Raw genomic sequence first — 16,253 nt, forward strand, 5'->3', positions numbered from 1 at the left:
ACCCTTTCACGTTAGCGATGTGCTATGTGCTACGTTCTGCTTGCGACTCTCATCACTAGTATGTGCCAACTGGTTCTGACCAAGACTGTTGTTTTTTTTTTAAAAGGACTGAAGAAATTAAAGGACTGAAGGCACGGTTGTTTCCGGGAAGAAATTAAACATGTGATTCTATGACTGTAAGCATCGTTAATGATTCAAGCTGGAATATGCTGCCTAAGAAAAATGCAAAGCTACCCGACAAGGTGGAGGAGATCAAGAAATCTCTAGACTGCTTGTCGGTGGAAATTTCAACCGTTGCAGCAAAACAGAAGAAAATCATGGATCTGATGGGTGAAATACAAACGCTAAAGAGGCAAAGCTTGGAGAAGAACCGAAAGACCGCTTTTCTGGAGACTCGAGTTGCTGACCCAGAACAATTAAATTTTCCAGTAAATTACAAGACGCCCAGAAGAGGAAAGTCTGCAAAATTAAACATTACTTTGTGTGGCCTGTAAATCATTTCAGTATTATCTTGTGACCACTTGTGGTGGCCCTGATCCCCATGTTGGGAACCACTTGTCATATATATTGTGTGTTGTAGCATTAAGATTTAAGAAGTAACCCCAAGAGACCCAGACTAAAAGTACACTTACATGAGTACAAGAGACCACCATCTGTGTTTCACGAGGCTGCCTTTAAAAAACAATATTTTATGTTCTTTATTTTAGTGACATTTTGTTCGGATCTGTTTCTCTTCAACATGTCAGCAGTTTTACATTTCAGGGCTGACTGAGTAAATCTGGACCTGTTTAGGTTTGTCTCAGCGGTGCTGTTTGAAGGCCTTCTTGGTCTTTAGCTCAGTTACCAGTTAAACCAGTCTCAGCTCTCAGGAACAAAAGGAGGCCAGCGGCTCCCTGGAGACTTCCCCCTCCGCCTCCACCCTGATCCGCCCCCTCACAGGTAAAGATGGTGGGGTTTCGTCACCCTGGGGGTTCCCAACACTGGGTCCCGGCCCTGCCCTGGGTCCCCTGAGAGCGCGCCGGGGCCGAGGGAAAGTTGGGAGCGAGCTGTGTCCGTGGCAGGCCGACCGAGTGGTCTATCTCTAATAACAAGGTAAGACCGGCTGCAGATGTCCGACAGATTGGAGGCTCTTTCAGGGCAGGGAGGCTCCGGAGACTGGCAGGAATGTGAAAGGAGGGCCACTCCGGATCACAGGCTCTGTTGTTGTCAGCGGGCTGAGTGTCGGCCAGGGAAAGGGGTCATTAAAGAGGCCGGCCGAAACTCAATCCACACCGGCTGATTGGGGGAACGGCCTCGCCGCTACGTTCTCGCAGAACCCGACAGCTTGGCTCACCTCAAAGCGTATCAGACAATGAGACGATTTCCCTCCCAGAGAGTCTCGACTTGTTTCAGCTTTTCCTCAACAGTTTCCTGAAGGAAGCCAGAGCTCAGGTTTCAAAGTCACCTGCAGTACTTAAAGAAAACGCTTACTGAGTACTTCAATGTGTCAGAGGTGGGATGAGACCTGCTTCACTATACAAGCACATAATCCACTTTAACCTCAATGCATCTCCACTCGTTTCCAACTGGGCATTTTCTCCAGTTTTGGAAAATGTGGCTTAAAAATATGATTGATTTTAAAATGACAACAGTTTTCTAACTTCCTGCTGCACGTCCATCCTTGATTGTTTGTCAACTGGAAACCAGTATAGCCTAAAGGCCAACCAGCAAATATACAAACCAGATTTTCAGTTTGTTTTGTTTTAAAAAGACAGTTTAAGGAATTTGTTTTGATCCAATTTAGATGGAAAAAGGAATGATATTATGGTCCAAAATCTTTGACCTGATCTTAAACAGATCAGTTTTAACCTGATTATCAGAGCTGTGTACAGTTTAGTCTGAAACTTCCCAGACTCGATTGGACTAAAGATAACCTGAGCACGGCCTGAGCACTAGGCACGAATATGAATGACGGTTAACTTAAATACCTGTAAAGGTCCAAGTTTACTCAAAACTGACATTGTATTACACAGGGACAATAAACCCTTGTGTTGCCCTCGGGTCAAAGTTGACCCATTTTCAAAGTTTTTTTTTATATCAGAAATATGGTTTTCTTACTAAACTAAATGCCCCCAAATAACATGGACGCATGGATGTACATTATATGGAACCCATACAACATTCTTCGCAGGTACAATTAATGATTACTTTCATTGAATTTTGGGTGTTTTTATTCAATTTCATAGCATTTGAAAAAAAGTGTTTAAATGGTTTTAAAACAATATCCTGACTAAACTTTGACATTTAGCAGTCTGTGATTCACTTAACATCCTCTGATCTTAAAGCTACATTGTGTAAGAATTTCTCCCATATAGCAGTGAAATTCTAAATGACAACCAACTGAATATTACTTTCTAGACCCTCCCATTCCGAGCAAGTTCTAACTCCTACGGTGGCCAAAGCCGAAATTATCTCTTAGTATCTCTATCGTTTACATGCAGCTTTTCTAGCCACTCCAATATTAACTTTGGTCTCGTTGCTTTGCCTGTTGCATTGTCTCTTTGATTCTCTTTTTCCCTCCCGGCTGGCATTCGTCACAGAGCCACCGAGTCTAAAAGTGCAAAAGGTGGACGTATGTCCCTCTTTGGCTAATGTATTTTAAAGATGGAGTCGCAACATCGCTGCCAAAACGTTGGAAAAACCACAAAAAAGTAAATTTTCAATTTTGGCCCCGGATGGCAGGAAGACAACACCAGGGTTAAAAACACATTGGCAAAACACATTAAAACTCAACATAACATATGTTCCATTAATGCCCTTTGAGTTGGCCATTATTAGGAATTAATGGAAAATTTGCATCGGACGGTTGACTTCGCCGGAGTCCATTAATTACCTGATACCTTCAGGGAAATTGACCCACTTATACCTGGGACATTTGCCAAATATTTTTTTTTTTTTTTAAACCATTAATTTACAGTTTCATATGCAATCAAAATCAAAGTTGTATCAAACAAAAACTCGGTTTCCTGGTCTCCCGGGTTTAATGTTTGTAGAAGTTTAAAGCCTGGGTGTAATTAAATATATGGTCTGTGAACTGTGAATATTACAAAGGATGATTAATATAAAATACAAATCTGGGATGAGGAAAAACTAAAAACACTAAAAATCAGACAATAAACCATAGAAAAAAATCATGTATAGAAATTCAAAATGTTCATGCATTGATAATCGTTTTATAATTGCATTGCAGCCCTCTGAATCGGGCCGAATCATGCGGTGCTTAGAAAAGAAAAAGTAAATATTCCTCCCTCTGTTAATAATATTAATGTTGAGGATTTTTTGTCAAGTAAACTGATCACTTCCTGCTGAAATTTCACATTAAAAGCCTACCAAAGGCTTTTGTCTACAAGCCAAAAGGGAACGAATAATCCATACTATATTATTGTATTAAAATTATTGCATAGTTGTGTTGATCATTTTTATGTTTGCAGCTGGTAACGGAGGAGCTCATTTTAACTACTTCATAAACTGCTGGTTGGTTTAATCTGTAATCACACATCATCATTTATTAGCTGGTTATATTTTGTTTTCATAATATCAATCTGTAAAGTAACTTAAGTTTTCAGATAAATGTAGTGAAGTAAAAATAAAAGAATTATCATAACAATAATCATAACTTTGCATGAATTGGAAATTATCAAGTAGTGTAGAAGTACCCTTAAAATACTTACATTTAATTTTGTAACATGTTTTCTTTTGTGGACTTATTTGCAATCGTAGCCACTCTCAGCAGCCATGCACTACTTTGTGTGTGTCTGTGAAACATTATTGATTGGTCTCTAACAGTAATACGCTGATTGATGAGGGAACCTTTACAGTCAGGAATGCAGACAGAAATATGCAATCCATTTACACACACACACACACACACACACACACACACACACACACACACACACACACACACACACACACACACACACAAACACAGTTACAGATTGACCGCTGTGTTCACACTAATTGGTTTTTGGTAATACGTCATGTATAAGTATGTGGATGCTGCTGACCTCTGACCCCGGATCAGTGATGGAGAACACCAGCAGTCCTGTTGCTGGAACCAGTTAATGTGCATTCAGAGGACAATGAGGAAGTGAAGGCCTGAGTGGACACACACACAGTCTCTGATCTGTGGATAGGTGGACTGTATATTGTCCTATACAGGACAGGTTTATTGTTATCTAGGAGAGTCCAGTGTTTAGGAGATCATTAAATGAAAAATGTCCTCTCCAGAGCAGCGTTTTCCAGCTCCCTCCAGATGTCTGAGCTCTTCACCCTCCCTCTAAAGCTTCAGTTAGACTCGTGCTAGTCTCGCTTTGCCAGACCCTCCTCCACAGCGCAGCAGAGGAAGGTCTGGCTAGTCCATACAGCATTCCGGGATGGGAGAAAAACGTGCTCTGGTTTATTGGCATTTCTTTAAACCAATCACAATTGTCTTGGGCGGTGCTACGGTGCCTCTGCTAAATAGTCTCAGGAAGGAACTAGTTTTGGTGGAACATGTGTACGTTCAAAAGTAGTTTTTGTCGTGCAACAGAAGATTCAGCTTGGACAGATAGTCTAGCTAGCTGTCTGGATTTACCCTGCAGAGATCTGAGGAGCAGTTAACCATAGTCCTCACAAATCCACCGGAGGTTAGAACGCCAAAACAGAGACAGAGGAAGGGGACGGGACATCCGGTCGAAAAGGGTGTCATCCAGCGGAATTTCCGGCTGCAATGGAGATCTAGCAATCCCGGAAGTGGAACGTAGTGGATATAGACTGGACTCGTGCAAGACATGTGGTGTGGGCCTCCGTAGATGCTGGACACGCTTAGGGCTGCACAATTTATCGCAATTTTAGCGAAATCGCAATATAGACTAGTACAACATCCAAATCGCAGGGGGGTGCAATATTTGTTAAATGCAAAATATGTGAATATCTGAATGAAGTATTGTGGTGCTGCAGAGATGTCCCGGGCCTACAGATCCTATCCTACAGACTAAAGAAAAAATCTTTGTTTGGTACAGATCTTCGCAAAAAATCATGCTTCAATCTTTTTATTTTATTTTTCAATGAAAATGAGAATAATGATACAAAAATGATAATTCCCTCCAATATCGTGAATCATATTGTAATCGCAATATCAGTCAAAATAATCGCCTAAGCCACTGTAAAAAAAAGGAAATCTATTATTATCTATTTTTAAGACGTGTTTCTAACTACAGTTACAGTGGGGTGGCTCGATTGGAAACTTAGACGTAGTCATATTTACAAGTCTCCAATTAGCTTTTAGCATTGATTTAATGTATGGCCCTACGGAATCTGTCTTAAAGTTTTTTTTAATTCTCAATTAAGCACTTCTGTCGATGATTCTGTTATCTGGGCTTTACATTAGAGCTGCCATCAATCTGTGACTGGTCCGAGCCGGGCCCTCGTCAAAAACAGACACTTGCTACCGAGGTAAACAACTTTTCTGGGGAAACACTGAGTTAACATCCATAATAAACACAGATGTAAGACCAAACATTAAATTTATCTGCTCTAATCATTAACGTGACTGTTGTTTATCTCCAACTCTAAATGACTGCCTCTCGATGTTACAGAAATCTCTTTACATGAGGCCGTTTTTGTAGCTTTGAAAAAGCAATTTCCACACAATCCAGCAAAATGCTTCTCCTTTTCCCAGTGTGGTGTCGCTCTCTGACCACATGTTTAAGAATCATCCCAGTCATCCCAGCTGACCATGTTGAACTGAAAGCGCAGGCCGAGTTACAAAAATTCAAGAGGTGCACGACCACTGGAAACTTGGTGACATCTTTTTATGGCTTTCACATCTCGCGCTGGGAACACCACAGCGACCATACACCTAGTGTAAGGCTAAGCCCAGCAGACACCCTACAAAGTAAACTTTGTGTATCCGCAAGATCATTCTTTAGGCGGTGTTCCCACATTTCTAAGACATTTTTTTTTCACAAAAAATAAGGCCCTATGTTTCCACATTTCTAAGATTGTTTTCAAAATTAGGCCCTATGTTCCCCCTAACCCTAACCCTTACCCTAACAAATGTTGTGGGAGGATAGGGATTAAATTGAAGGGAAATGTAGGAACACAAGACCTAATTTTTGAAAATGTCCTGGAAATGTGGGAACATAGGGCTGTGGGACCATTGGGCTGTGGGAACATAGGGCTGACCCCATTTGTTCACTACCCAAAGCTCATGACCACGGCTTAGGGTTAGATCTATCAACTCCCTCTCCACCACAGCGGTCATGTAGAACATCTGCATCATTTATGATGCCGCACCAATCCACCAGTCAATCTCATGCTCCATTCTACTCTCACTCATAAACCACTACTACTTGATATTTGAACTTGAGCTGCAGCATCTCGTGGACAGGGAGTCAGCACCTCCTTCTTAGTGCTCAGAGAGGGAGATCCAGCTGTTGCAGCCATGCAGCAGTCCCGAAGATCGCTGATTCAATGCACCACCCAAAATCAAACACATCCACAATGTAACTGGGCTGCACCAGCGGCTGCTGTCCATAGTAATCACAGATTTGACTGCCGAACACTCATTCTCTATTTGAGAAGCTCAGTGGGACAATAAGAACAGAGTGTTTTAGTCAGATTACACTTTGAGAATGAAAAAAAATAAGTTAAACCTGCAGTGCAGATTGTAGAGGACTTCACAGAATCCCAATCAGAGAGGTTAATACAACAGTTACTGCTATCAAATGTTTTGCAAAAAGGATTGTATACATATAATAATAATAATAATAAATTGAATATATATAGCAATTTTCAAAGACTCAAAGTCGCTTGATGCTTGACATATGACTACTGTTAGAAAGCATCATGCAACGGTTCTATTGAAGCTTTCTGAAGAAACACTGTGTGCGTGTGTGTTTGTGTGTATGTGTGTGTGTGTGTGTGTGTGTGTGTTAGTACTCAGTTTAATGGTTAATGAGTCTTTATGGCGTTCTTTGTAATGATGAGTAACTTTATACCAACATACTAACTGCTGCAGTCTCCTGCTCAACAATTAACCCCATGAGTGCCTCTAAACACACACACACACACACACACACACACACACACACACACACACACACACACACACACACACACACACACACACACACACACACACACACACACACAAAAACACACACATTATGCCCTCAAAGACCAAATGCAGCAGCCGCCTCAAAAGCATCCAAACACAGAGTAGAAAAGACTGTAGAGCAGGACTGTTGGTGGCTGTCGTATCTCTAAACCAAATACACACACACACACACACACACACACACACACACACACACACACACACACACACACACACACACACACACACACACACACACACACAGGACATAAATCATAAGGTATTGAAAACTCCAATATGAACTCAGAGACTCAGACCAAGAGAAGTTTCTACACTTTAAAATGAACACATTTACAGGTATATCTATTCTTGTTTAATACTTCTTTAGTCAACTATGTCGCTTTGGTAAAACTATCCTGTAAATCAGCATTTCTGTATAAATTAAACACAATACAGAACGTGAATATGAGCTGCATCAAATTAGCCATATTTTAATCATAAGAACGAAAAATATTTCCATCAGTTCTCATACACTACTCTGTACAGTTACAGTGCTTTGGGGTCAAAAATGAAATGCAGACGCCTTGCTTTGATTTGTCCAAACTCTGTGACATATACACTCGATGATCTTTTAAGCCTCCAACGTAGAGACTCCAGGCAGCGCTGCGACCGTCAACTTCAAGGCACCTAACCCTAACCCTAACCATTGCCTAATCCTAGGGCCTTCCAGGCAGCGCTGCCTGGAAGAATACATTGGGGGCTTAAAACACCAAACACCGACATATACTATGGATATACTATACTACTTTGTGCTGCTGCAGTACCTGAATCCCCCCCGCCACTGATCAATAAAGGTTTATCTTATATTATCTAAGTCTAATCGCCATTGAAAGTATTTCCATAATCCTGCATGCAGCTGTGCCTCCCCCTATTAACGGTTTGTGTGCTTGTATTGTGGATGTGAGGAACATGAGAGTGAATGCAGAAAACAAAGCAGAAAAGTACACAAAAGAGCTAAAAACAATACTTCATAAATACAACAGGAACATGAACTGGGATCAGCGGTGAGTGGCGGATGTTGGATTGTTTTTCAGAGGATCAAATAACGGCGTTCGCGTGTTCTAAGCGTGTGTGGAATGCACCACACACACCTGACACAATACCTCTGCACTGGCACAACGCCACAAACACACTCAGTCATGAACAAACACACACATCCAACCTAATGTGATCTGGGCACAGAGCACACTTCGGTGGTATAACAATGAACACACACACTTTGATATGACTAACAGTTATAATTAATAACCAGTTGAACCAGTCCACACAGAGAACAGCAGACTGGATTACACACAAATATCTGAATTGTTAAATCTAATATGAAAGCCCAGCTGCGCTTATACAGCCCAGTCTCATGGCAGTTTGTGAAATGGTCACATTATTGAATCTATTGATTTGTGTACAGGACAAATTAATGTCGTTATTTTCATGTGGTGACCACAAATTTTAAAGTAATGTATTTCAATGGGGAGCATATTTCGTGATCACAGAACGATTACGGTAGCGAGTAGTATTGATACTGCGAAGATCCGCGCAGGGAGGTTGGTTGGGGTGGTGGATAGGTCAAACAACACAAGACTTTCACCCCGGAGACCGGGGATCACGTCTCACGTGTTGCAGTTCCTTTCCCCGTTCTTCTTTTCCTAACCACAACCGTCCTGTTGTTGTGGCCGGCGTGTGGCGTTTCATTTCCCCGTTGTTGCGTGCCACCGAGACGGCGTGTGGCGGTCCGTCCCATTGTTGTGGCTGGTGTGTGGCGTTTCATTTCCCCGTTGTTGCGTCCACCAGAGCAGCCCAGTGTCATGGCAGTTCGTGAAGTGTTCACGTTCGAAAATCGTGACTGTACACGAATCAATAAATCAAAATAATGTGACCATTTCACGAACTGCCGTGAGATCGGGTTGGCTTATATCTCTTGAGGAAACTTAGAGCTTTTAGTGTCAGCAAGGACATTTTAACTGTGGTATACCGGTCACTCATTGAATCCTCATTTTCAATATCTTAACCTGGTACAATGCCCTTACCATCAAACACAAAACAAACTTGAATGAATAATCAGTGTTGGGAGTAACATGTTACAAAAGTAACGCATTTACAGTAATATATTACTTTTTGCTGTAACGCAGTAATATAACGCATTACTAATTACATTTCGGTAATATTATACCCGTTACAATCTCAGGAACGCGAGTTACAACGCATTTTAACGCAACATTTAGTGGTGTTTTCTTCACAGGAAAAAAAAGCCGTGAGTATTATTTCCTGTTGCTGTATTCAATGGTTGAGACTGATACATTTGCAAGATGGATGTTATTTTCATGATTTATTACGCTGTGTTGAAGAAAGCTGTCCCGTCACTGTTGCCGTGGTCAGAACCAGAACCAGAACCAGAGACGGTACGGACAACATCTGTGTCCAAACAGGTGACGGTACGTCAGCGCGGACAGCAGTGTGTCCGAGCCGCTGATAGATATAAACATGTCGGGAATTAATGTTTAAGCTTGCTACACATAATATCACACACATTTTATCAGCTGTGGAAAGTAACTATGCTGTACTTCAATACAACTGTAAGGTGACTTTTAATTATTTTCATTTTCTCCTACTTGCCTATTGTACGTTTTACTTCTCTATTTTCATAGCTTTAGTTACTTTGCATATCCATATTCATTATACAAAATATTATGAATAATCTATGATGTATTAAAGTGGATAAAGATGAGACTTCATTGATCTGGCGGTGAAATTCACAAGCTAGCTGCCAAGTCAAATTTGCGCTGTTATTTTGGTGAAAGTAACTCAAAAGTAATGCAAAAGTAGTGTAACTACTAGCAATATAACTAATAACTCTCAAATGACAGTAACTAGTAATCTATAATGTATACATTTTGGAAGTAACTTGCCCAACACTGTGAATAATAAATCAGGCCAGCAAGATAATTGGTTGCCCCAAACCCCCCTAACAGAACTTCACACCAGTCAGTACTCATCCACCCCCTTCACCAATCCTTTCAGTAACTGCCATCAGGTCGAGGCTACAGTGTCCCATTTGCAACAAAAAATCCTTAATCCCCACTGCCATCACATAGACATCATCAAACAGCTTCTTCATGCACTGTTCTTGCATTTTGCACGTTTGTACAGTCAATGTTATTACATAGTTTCTGTATGGATCTTTATGTTCTTATATGTATTTTATGTCATTTGAGCTTGCCCTGTCAAAGACAAAGTTTTTCTTATCTTAGCTTATATCAGCTCGGACACTCCATTATTAGGCCCTACCCCCTTCTGGGTCAACATGTCAACACATCGCATTAGGTCAAAAGTCATTTAAATGATGAAAACTGTGGTCCTCTTCCACAGAGGATACAACAATCCTCAGTCTGATTACTACTACGTCAAAATAGCAATGTATTGAAATGTTACATCACGTCATAAAACATCTAAAACCCAAGTGTCTGGGATTCGTGTCATGCTCGAGAGGTTTGTGTAATTCTAGAAAATAAAATAAAGTTAAATAACTCGCAGTTTACTTTTATTTTTGAGCATGACACAAACCTCCGTGTCCAAAGTTTGTGTCATGCTCATAAAAATAAACGTAAAGTTAAAACCTTGCCATTTACTGTTATTTCGAGCATGCTAGAAAATAAGTCCTGTTTGTTTGACCCATCCACCACTGCAACTTACATCCTGAGTTTGGCACTCTTATACTTCCTTTTTGCCTAATCAAACCAAATCAGAAGTAGAATGTGCAGATCTCCGCCAAGGCCAATGGTGAATTCATGTGATACTTGAATGGTCCAATTCCCAAAATGGGACGTTGTTCTTCCGACTTAAGTCTGTTCTTGAGCTTTAAGTCGTAATGCATAAGCAACATGGACGGCCGCTACAAAGAAATTGTCTGGCGTTTTATTGCTCAGAGGGTTTAAACAACATGTTCATAGCTTTTCATAGTATTTGAATGAAGAGCAAAGGAAATGGATCAGGTGAGCCATGAAATAGGATTGGGAAACAGAAATCATTTGACTGCCCTCAAAAGAAAATATGAATGTTTAAAAAGAAAATCCACGTTTTAAATTAATGACAGTATAGATCCAATAACAATATTTGTTTACAATAAGTTCCGGGCAGAAAACTTCTGCGTCCCGTACTTAGAATTTAACGGCGCTGAGCAAACAGGAACAAGGAACAACTGGATATACTCTCCTCCCCTTCATCTAAAATACATGTTTGATGCTTTCATATGTCAACACTTTTACTAATGTTTATTTACCTGTTGGGCCACAGACTTAAGAAAATGACACCACCCAAACTAGCAGTCAGTCTGACCGACAGAGAGATGTTGGGGTTTCTAACGCTAGATTTGGTTTATTTAAGATGCTAGCAAAGCAAAACAGTACAGAAAATAAGCAACAGCAGAGACCACACATAGGTGGGACCTCTGTGTTTAACTATACATCTTTCAACATTAAAAGTAACGGCTGAAAATGACAATAGAAATGAACAAGTTTGCCAATTTCACAATCTCTGCAATTCAAATCAACGGCCATTTGTCTACACAGAAGAGCTTTTTGTGTTAGAGCGACGTCACCGTGATTCGGTCTATTACATTCATTACATTACAGCATAATTCAAAATATAAAAGAAATAGTTAGCATTGATAGTTCATTATTGTTTAGATGTTAAATATGATGAAGTGTTTGTAGTCGAATGTTGATAATGAAAGAAATGAAATCAGATCTGCTTCACAGTGCATAGGGTGTGATGGTGACAGATTGAACTTTGATTTCAGCAGCTGTTCTTCAGTCAGTGTTTCTGTCCACAGGATAAACTCTCAGTCCTGCACAGGACACAGAGACACTGAGGAACCAGACCAGATCCAAAACCCAGGATAGAGAGGCTGAGTGAATGTGGTGTTGAAGGTGTGGAGGTGGATCAGTGAGTCAGAGGATACTGTGTAGAAGGAAAGAATGCCAGCAGGAACGTCCACATACACTCCTACTCTGTCAGAAGAGGAGGAGGAGATGCGTGTTCTTCTCTTATTGTGCCAGACAGAGTAACCACCATCAGAGCACTGCAGTCTCCAGGAATGATCATTCCCTCCAAACATAGAGTCTTGACTGTTTCCTCTCCTGCTAATTCCTCTGTAACTCACTGATATATCAATCTCTCCTCTCCTCTCAACCTCCCAGTAACAGCGACCAGTCAGACCATTTCTACACAGCAGCTGAGCCGAGTGGTCAAATCTGTCTGGATGATCAGGATATGACTGATACTCCTCCACATATGTCACCTTCCTGTTGTTGTCAGACAGTTTGAGTTTTCTGTGTACTGTGTTTGTGTCCAGTTCCAGTTCACAGACATCTGATGGAGAAAACAAAACACAAGTGTGATGTTTAACAATCCAGTTCTAACAACATGAACAGTTAGTGAACATGAGAGTCAACATGTCAACAATGTTCAGCTTCTTGTCCTCGTGTTGACCCGATGATGACAGCTGATGATCCAAATCTAGAAAATGAACTGAATAAAGTCTCACTAATGTCTGTCACATCTTCTTCTACTGCAGCACAAAGCAGCTCTCAACCATCTGCTTTCTAATTTATTAGCTGATGTTCAGTTAATATAAATTCAGTTTAACAAATAAAAAAGGTTGTTGTTTGAAATATCAATTTTATTTTTGTATTTTGGCATGTGTTATGGCATATGTCTCCCATCAGTGAGAAACTGGAAGATAAATCTACCTCAGCTCACTTTATTAAAATTGACATTAATTATGCCATGTTGTGTTGACCTGTAAAACAATGTCAACTTATTTCTTAAAAACATTCAGGAAAGAAAACTGAAGGCTACTTGAACTTATGTGTGAATACAAAATAAACAAAAGTTAGCTTTCTGTTGGCTCGACTGTTGATGAATGTATTCATTTATATTATGTATTAATGTATGGAATCCTAACATCTTTCCAGCCCAAATAAAATTCTAAGAGAAATTTATTTTCGTACTTTAGTCAAGAAAATGTAAAAAAACCTAAACCTAAAACACACTCACACTTCCTTACACCAGGTCTCAGGTCTCTGCGGTCCACCATGGTCCACCCTGCAGGAAGAAACAAAGACACAATCAACTTCATACAACAGGGCTGTGGATAATTGCAAGGTTTAATCACCATAGTGTGAAAGAAAGTTTTCAAAGAAACAGGGTGAGACTACATCAACTCTGCAGCTTGTTCAAGACACAGTCAAGGCAATGCTGATAAAGCTGTCATGGTGTGGTTACACTTACTTTGAGACACGCACAACAGCGTTTTCTACGCCGTGGTGACAGACTCAGTATGTTTATATGCCCAGCAGTAACCAAGGTCTTACCCCGGTTAAGTGAATAACTGGCTTATGTCAGTTCTCCCCGTAAAAATGTGCGAGGAAAAATGGGAAGAATTAGTAACTCGACCTCCGGTACAGTAGGTGGTGCTATGCCAATGTACAACTGGTCAGAATAAGGATTTTTCTGGCCACTGAATTAGTAGCAGTTGACAACTTAATGTTTAATTCCTACAGTCTTGAAACAGCGTAGAAGTTGACAGCCCTGGAGATGGACCATCTGTTTAGCCATCTCTCGGAGTCCGCTGCTCGGTGGGGATCGAAGCAAATGGACCATAGGCTGCCACTGCTGCTGATCCGAGCTGTGCTGTTTTGTTCTGTTGTATCATAGCAATGGTCATATCGCTGACAAATTCCGGGTCAAAAAAACATCCAGGGCAGAGGGGGGAGGGGCAGCTATAACCTATTAATCCTATGCTTACCCTGATCGTACTCTGGTTAAGGTGTATACATGCAGGAATACCCCAGTTACGGAAGGAGTTCTCTAGGTCTGTTAACCGGGATATGAGAACTCCAATTTTAAAAGGGGAAAGGTGTTTACATGGCTTTTGATAAACCGGGGAATGGGCTTGACACAAAAATATATTTTTTTAGACTGCATGTAAGCGCACTGACTGACAGGCTGGAGGTTGTAGGGACGGGTTTAAAATGTTCAAAACAAATAACAAAATGTTAATAGGTTTGGCTTATTTTTCCAACTTAAATTAATTATTTTGTCGGAGAGAAAGGAGGCTACTGAAAAAATGTACCGTTGGGTATGGATACCAAATTTCAGCTACCTGTATCGGTACAAAAGTTGACTAGGAAAAGTGAGTACTCAACATGAAGGTATGTTGCTTAAAAGTAATACGTGAGTGGATTACATTTTATTTTGTTAATGCCAATAGCTTTGTTCTGGACCGCTGACCTTGAATAAAAAATTAGATGTAGACCTTTGTATAATAAGCCACCTTCACTCAGATCCTCCCTTAAACATGAACCAGAGTTCCTCAGTTAGTGTCCCTACCTGAGAGTGTCCAGTCTCCAGTTTGGATCCTCCAGTAAAGTAGAAAGCAGCTTCACTCCTGAGTCTCCTGGATGATTGTAGCTCAGGTCCAGCTCTCTCAGATGGGAGGGATTGGATCTCAGAGCTGAAGCCAGAAAAGTACAGCCTACCTCTGAGATCAGACAGCCTGAGAGACTAAACACACACACACACACACACACACACACACACACACACACACACACACACACACACACACACACACACACACAAAATTTCTTCAAAGAAAATCCCACACACTGACCATTACACTAGCAAAAATTTATTTAGAAAAATACAACGTTTCGGTCTCAGACCTTCATCAGGTAAATTTGAATGATGAAGGTCTGAGGATACGCATTTTTTAAATACATTTTCTTAGTGTAATGTTTAAAAAAAAAATATCAGTTTTAACAAAAAAAAAAAAATAGCAGAGATTGCTAATCTAGTATCCTTTTAATCACCTGTGTTCATGGAAAGGGAATAAAGTTAATGGAGAGGATGAAGAGTTATGACGAAAAAGGTCATATAAAGAACATCCAGGCACTCAACGTTGGTTACAAAAAATAAAAGGTCTTTAATTCATTTGGCAAGACATTTAAAAGTACACCAACACGCATCAGCTTGAGCCTTCCTCAGGGTGTAGTAAAGCTAAGGTGAAAAGAGTAAAGGAAGAAAAAATAAAAAAAAGAAGAGAGAACTGCCAGACAACTCCGACTGGCTTTTAAAGTCGTTGGCAAGAGTTTTGCGACAAGACAGACGGCGAGCTGGCCTTCTTGTTGTTGTACTAGTAAGTAAAATTAGCTGGTTTGCTGTGTCTTGTGTTGTTGCACTTGCTTGATGTTTAGCAAAGTTATTGACTCACTAGTGTTTTAGTAATTTAACAATAACAAATGCATGTGTACAGCTGTCCATATTTATGAAAGCAGCGTAGAAGTAAATTACAATTTGAAACTGTAGGGACACTAATTACAAAAAACATGAATGTTACAAAATGTTGCTTTAACTTTATAGCATTATTCCCATAGGCGGAGTTTGACATTCGAGCCAGGGGGGGGGGCAACAAAAAAAAATATTTAGCAGCTGAGACCTGGGAACACAGCACGAGCACATTTGGACAAAACAAACATGCTAAATAAACATATGTTTATTTTTTAAAGCAGATTTGAAATTACATTGTAACAATTTAACAATTCGCCCTTATGAAATCCAATCGCGGCACGGCTGTGTTGGAGCTCAATAGACAGACGGTGGCAGAATTCCCCGATACTTAAATTCAACTAAAATGTAACAGTGAACAATCAGTGTTGGACCTACAGTCTGTTGAGATGCCTCTCCAAACACAGAAACCAAGTGCAATCACACCATAAAACCTCCAAACAGGTGAACGAGGTGAACTTCGCCGTTTAAACAAAGTGGAATAAAACATATAAAAGTCCCCCGCGCCAAACTCCGCGCATGATTATTCCTCATGTCCTAACTGAATACCACCCTGAGAGTTTCCAGTCTGCAGTGTGGACTCATCAGTCCTGTAGAGCTGGCGTCTACTGAATCCTGCAGCACGTTGTTACTCAGGTCCAGCTCTCTCAGACTAGAGGACTGGGAGCTGAAAACTGAGGACAGAGCTTCACAGCTTCTCTCTGACAGGTTACAACAACCTAACCTGAAA

General features: G+C 40.6%; 1 protein-coding gene across 1 annotated transcript in view; it reads right to left on the reverse strand.

Moving 5' to 3' along the window:
* Nucleotides 1–11,116: 11,116 nt before the first annotated feature.
* LOC120570817 (NACHT, LRR and PYD domains-containing protein 3-like) overlaps nt 11,117–16,253 on the reverse strand; it is a 172,096-nt gene continuing 166,959 nt past the window's right edge. The window contains 4 exon segments of the mRNA XM_039819385.1: nt 11,117–12,544; nt 13,232–13,253; nt 13,255–13,279; nt 14,567–14,740. Of these exon segments, the coding sequence (XP_039675319.1) occupies nt 12,015–12,544; nt 13,232–13,253; nt 13,255–13,279; nt 14,567–14,740 (751 nt within the window). The 3' untranslated portion in view covers nt 11,117–12,014.

Source organism: Perca fluviatilis, chromosome 2 (assembly GCF_010015445.1).
Source record: "Perca fluviatilis chromosome 2, GENO_Pfluv_1.0, whole genome shotgun sequence".
Classification (NCBI taxonomy): Eukaryota; Metazoa; Chordata; class Actinopteri; order Perciformes; family Percidae; genus Perca; species Perca fluviatilis.